The sequence below is a fragment of the Colobus angolensis genome, unplaced genomic scaffold (assembly GCF_000951035.1).
Source record: "Colobus angolensis palliatus isolate OR3802 unplaced genomic scaffold, Cang.pa_1.0 Scaffold420, whole genome shotgun sequence".
Lineage (NCBI taxonomy): Eukaryota > Metazoa > Chordata > Mammalia > Primates > Cercopithecidae > Colobus > Colobus angolensis.
The window spans coordinates 786,280-790,303 of record NW_012117600.1 but is presented as its reverse complement, the minus strand read 5'-3'; the positions used below and the strand labels follow the sequence as shown (position 1 = coordinate 790,303).

At 49.6% G+C, this 4,024-nt stretch overlaps 1 protein-coding gene across 1 annotated transcript in view; it reads right to left on the bottom strand.

Moving 5' to 3' along the window:
- Positions 1-766: 766 nt before the first annotated feature.
- The window catches only part of TYRO3 (TYRO3 protein tyrosine kinase), a 20,131-nt gene continuing 16,873 nt past the window's right edge, over positions 767-4,024 (bottom strand). The window contains exon 19 of the mRNA XM_011956673.1: positions 767-2,218. Coding sequence (XP_011812063.1) covers positions 1,828-2,218 — 391 coding nt within the window. The 3' untranslated portion in view covers positions 767-1,827. The remainder of the gene's footprint in view (positions 2,219-4,024) is intronic.

The window sequence follows — 4,024 nt, the reverse complement described above, 5'->3', positions numbered from 1 at the left end:
TGGGCGGATCACGAGGTCAGGAGATCGAGACCATCCTGGCTAACCCGGTGAAACCCCGTCTCTACTAAAAAATACAAAAAACTAGCCAGGCAAGGTGGCGGGCGCCTGTAGTCCCAGCTACTTGGGAGGCTGAGGCAGGAGAATGGCATAAACCCGGGAGGCAGAGCTTGCAGCGAGCTGAGATACGGCCACTGCACTCCAGCCTGGGTGACACAGCGAGACTCCGTCTCAAAAAAAAAAAGAAGAAAAAAAAAAATTCACTGGGGTCCTGCATCTAATTATAAAAGCATTTTGTGCTCAATGCAGAAAACTTGGAAAGCACAAACAAGAAAGTCACCTTAATCCCATTATTTAAAGATAACAGCTGTTAACATTTTGGCATATGTCTTTCCAGACTTTTCTCTATGTAAAAATGTTTCATCTTTGTGATCTCAAAAAAAGTAAACATTTAAGAGACAAAGCTGTGGCCAGGTGTGGTGGCTCAGGCCTGTAATCAGCACTTTGGGAGGCCAACACAGCCAGATCACTTGAAGTCATGAGTTTGAGACCACACTGGCCAACATGGCGAAACCCCATCTCTACTAAAAATACAAAAATTACCTGGGTATGGTGGTGCGCCTCTATAATCCCAGCTACTCAGGCACAAGAATCACTTGAACTCAGGAAGCGGAGGTTGCAGTGAGCCAAGATCACGCCATGTACTCCAGCCTGGGCAACACAGTGAGACTGTCTCAAAAAAAAAAAGAAAAAAAAAAGAGACAAAACCTTAGGTCTTTAGTCTTCAATTTTATTTCTGTTTTAAACAGCAACCAACAGCTTGGAAATGTCCCTAACAGCTAGGACCCGCCCATGCATTCCAGAGGCTCCCCCACCAAGGCTGTGGTCCAGGTTCCAGGAACTCCCCCTCATCAGGCCTGATTTCTCTCTGGAGACTTGGGACAGAAGAGGCTGTCCAGTTAGAGGGGAAGTTGGCACTAAAGGTCACCATTTAGAAGGGTTGGGCTCAGACACAGCTGCCTTTGTTAGTCTTAGGATATTTTGAGATTTGGTAGTGTGCTCAGATTGTGGGTATGGAGAGGGGTTCCTGAACTCCTCTCTGGCCTCACTCACTCCTGGGCAAGACTCACAGCATCCCTTCCCCTTGCCGGCTCGGCACGCTGCCTTTGGAAGAAGGGCGCCTGAATGCCTGGGTGCTCCAGCATGCCTTCGTGTGGCCCGGTCAGCTGCAGGGAAGCATGCTCCCCTCAACTTCTCCCGGCCAAGGCAGGGTGTGGAATCAAAAAGATGGTGAAGATTCAGACCTGAGATACCAACCCCTTACCAACCCTCACCTAAAAGGGAATATTACAAGGACATCTCTTTGTGACTTGGAGGGGCAAACCTGGGTATTTAAACCCCAAGTGTGGTAATAGCTGGGCCACCAGGCTGGAGGCAGTTGAATGCATGCACTTAAGCAGCAGGGGTAGCTCAGCAGGAGGGTAGGGCCCACAGGGCTGGACCTGCCCTCCCCCCGCTGCCATCCACACCCATGGTAACCATGGAAACATAACCACCCCACTCCTGCCAGCTGCCTGGGTTCAGACAACCATGACCGGCCCACTTCCATCAAGCCAAGGCCTAAACTGATGCCAGGCTGGCCACAGAGTGGTTGCAGGAAGAACTGGGATTGGGTGATTTGGTGAGTCCGGGCTTCCCAGCACAGCTTGGGAGGACTACCACAGGAGCCTCCACACCTTGCTGTCTGGGCTGGGGTCAGACGGGGCTTAGTCAGCCAGCACAGTGGCCAGTAGAGCCGGCCAAATGGCCCCGATGCCCTCTGCCTGTGGGCTAACAGCTACTGTGTGGCAGTAGCCCTTGCTGCAGCAGCAAAAGCCTCTGTGTCTCACTGAGAGGACTCTCTGGCTGGTGCTCTGCCTGCCCTGGCTGCTCAGCCAGCCCTCCGGGTGTGAGGATATACCGATAGTCACTGGGAGTGCCACCCACTGCCCCCATGTCACTGCCATCCCCAGCCCCACTGTAGGACTGATCCCTGCCACGCAGCTCCAGACTGCCTCCCACGGTGGGCTCCTCGGCTCTCTCGATGTTGATGTATAAGGGGTCCTGGCTGGCGGATAGCACAGACAGCTGGCCCAAGATGTTCTCCAGTTCCATTCGCAGACAAGTAAAGCTTGGGCGCTGCTTGGGGTCAGCACTCCAGCACTGGTACATGAGATCATACCTGGGGTGGAGAGAAGCGTGAGAGAAGGCAGGAGTCCTTCCCTCAAAAGCAGGGGCCCCTTCATCATATGGCACTAGGGATTTAAAAAATGTTATTCTCTAGTGGGGCACAGCGGCTCACATCTGTAATCTCAACACTTTGGGAGGCTGAAGGGGGGTAGTATTTGAGCCCAGGAGTTCGAGATCAGCCTGGGCAATATGGCAAAACCCCATCTCTATAATAATATAAAAATTAGCCAGGCTTGGTAGACACGCCTGTAGTCCCAGCTACTCAAGAGGCTGAGGCAGGAGAATCACTTGAGCCTGGGAGGTGGAGGTTGCAGTGAGCCGAGATCATACCACTGCACTCCAGCCTGGGCGACAGAGCAAGACTCCGTCTAAAAAAAAACAAACACTTAAAAATTAGCCAGGTAGAGGATCACTTCATTCCAGACCAGGCAGAAGCAGAGCAAGACCCTGTATCAAAAAAAGAAAAAAGAAAAGAAAAGAAATGCTCATAAAATGTAGATTGTTCAATAAATGGTGGTGTTGGGACAATAAAAAGGCATCTGGGAAAAATAACTTTGAATCTCTATATCACTTCTTATTCAACAATAAATTTGAGATAAATCAACATGAAATACTGAAAAATAAACTTTATTATTATTACTTTCTTTTTTGAGATGGAGTCTCACTCTTATCCAGGCTGGGTGCAATGCCATGATCTCGGCTCACTGCAACTTCTACCTCCTGGGTTCAAGTGATTCTCCTACCTTAGCCTCCCAAGTAGCTGGGATTACAGGCGCCCACCAGCATGCCCAGCTAATTTTTTTTTTTTTTCTGAGGTGGAGTCTCGCTCTCTCATCCAGGCTAGAGTGCAGTGGCACGGTCTTGGCTCACTGCAATCTTCCCCCCGCCCCAGGTTCGAGTGATTGTCCTGCCTCAGCCTCCCAAGTATCTAGGATTACACATGCCTGCCACCATGCCCTGCTAATTTTGTGTATTTTTAGTACAGACGGGATTTCACCATATTGGCCAGGCTGGTCTCAAACTCCTGACCTTGTGATCTGCCCTCCTCGGCCTCCCAAAGTGCTGGGATTACAGGCGTGAGCCACTATGCCTGGCCATTCTTGTCTCTTTGAGACTCACTTTTCAAAACTGCTGTTATTAGATGATCCTTATAAACATGTTGCTGAGGGAAAGAAGCCAAACACAAAGTAATCAAATCTACATGACTCCATTTATATACTTTCAAAAGGAGTTACACTGATCCATGGTGTTAGAGGTCAGGATAGAGGTTACTTGTGGGGATTAGGGAGGAGGAAGAGATTGGGGCAGGTCCCAAGGGTTGCTTCTGGGTTGCTGTTAATGCTGTTTCTTTCTTTTCTTTCTTTTTTTTTCTTTTTTTGAGACAGAGTCTCGCTCTGTCACCCAGGCTGGAGTGCAGTGGTGCAATCTCGGCTCACTGCAAGCTCTGCCTCCCGGATTTACGCCATTCTCCTGCCTCAGCCTCCCGAGTAACTGGGACTACAGGCTTCCGCCACCATGCCCAGCTAATTTTTTTTTATTTTTAGTTTCTCCATGTTGGCCAGGATGGTCTCGATCTCCTGACCTCGTGATCCGCCTGTCTCGGCCTCCCAAAGTGCTGGGATTACAGGCGTGAGCCACTGCACCCGGCCAATGCTGTTTCTTAATCTGGATGCTGGCTATTTGGATCTGTTTGTGAAAAAATCCTTATTGATCTAGAGTCTCTTTTTTTTTTTTTCTGAGATGGAAAATCCCAAAGTGCTGGGATTATAGGCGTCAGCCACCACACCTTTTTTTTTTT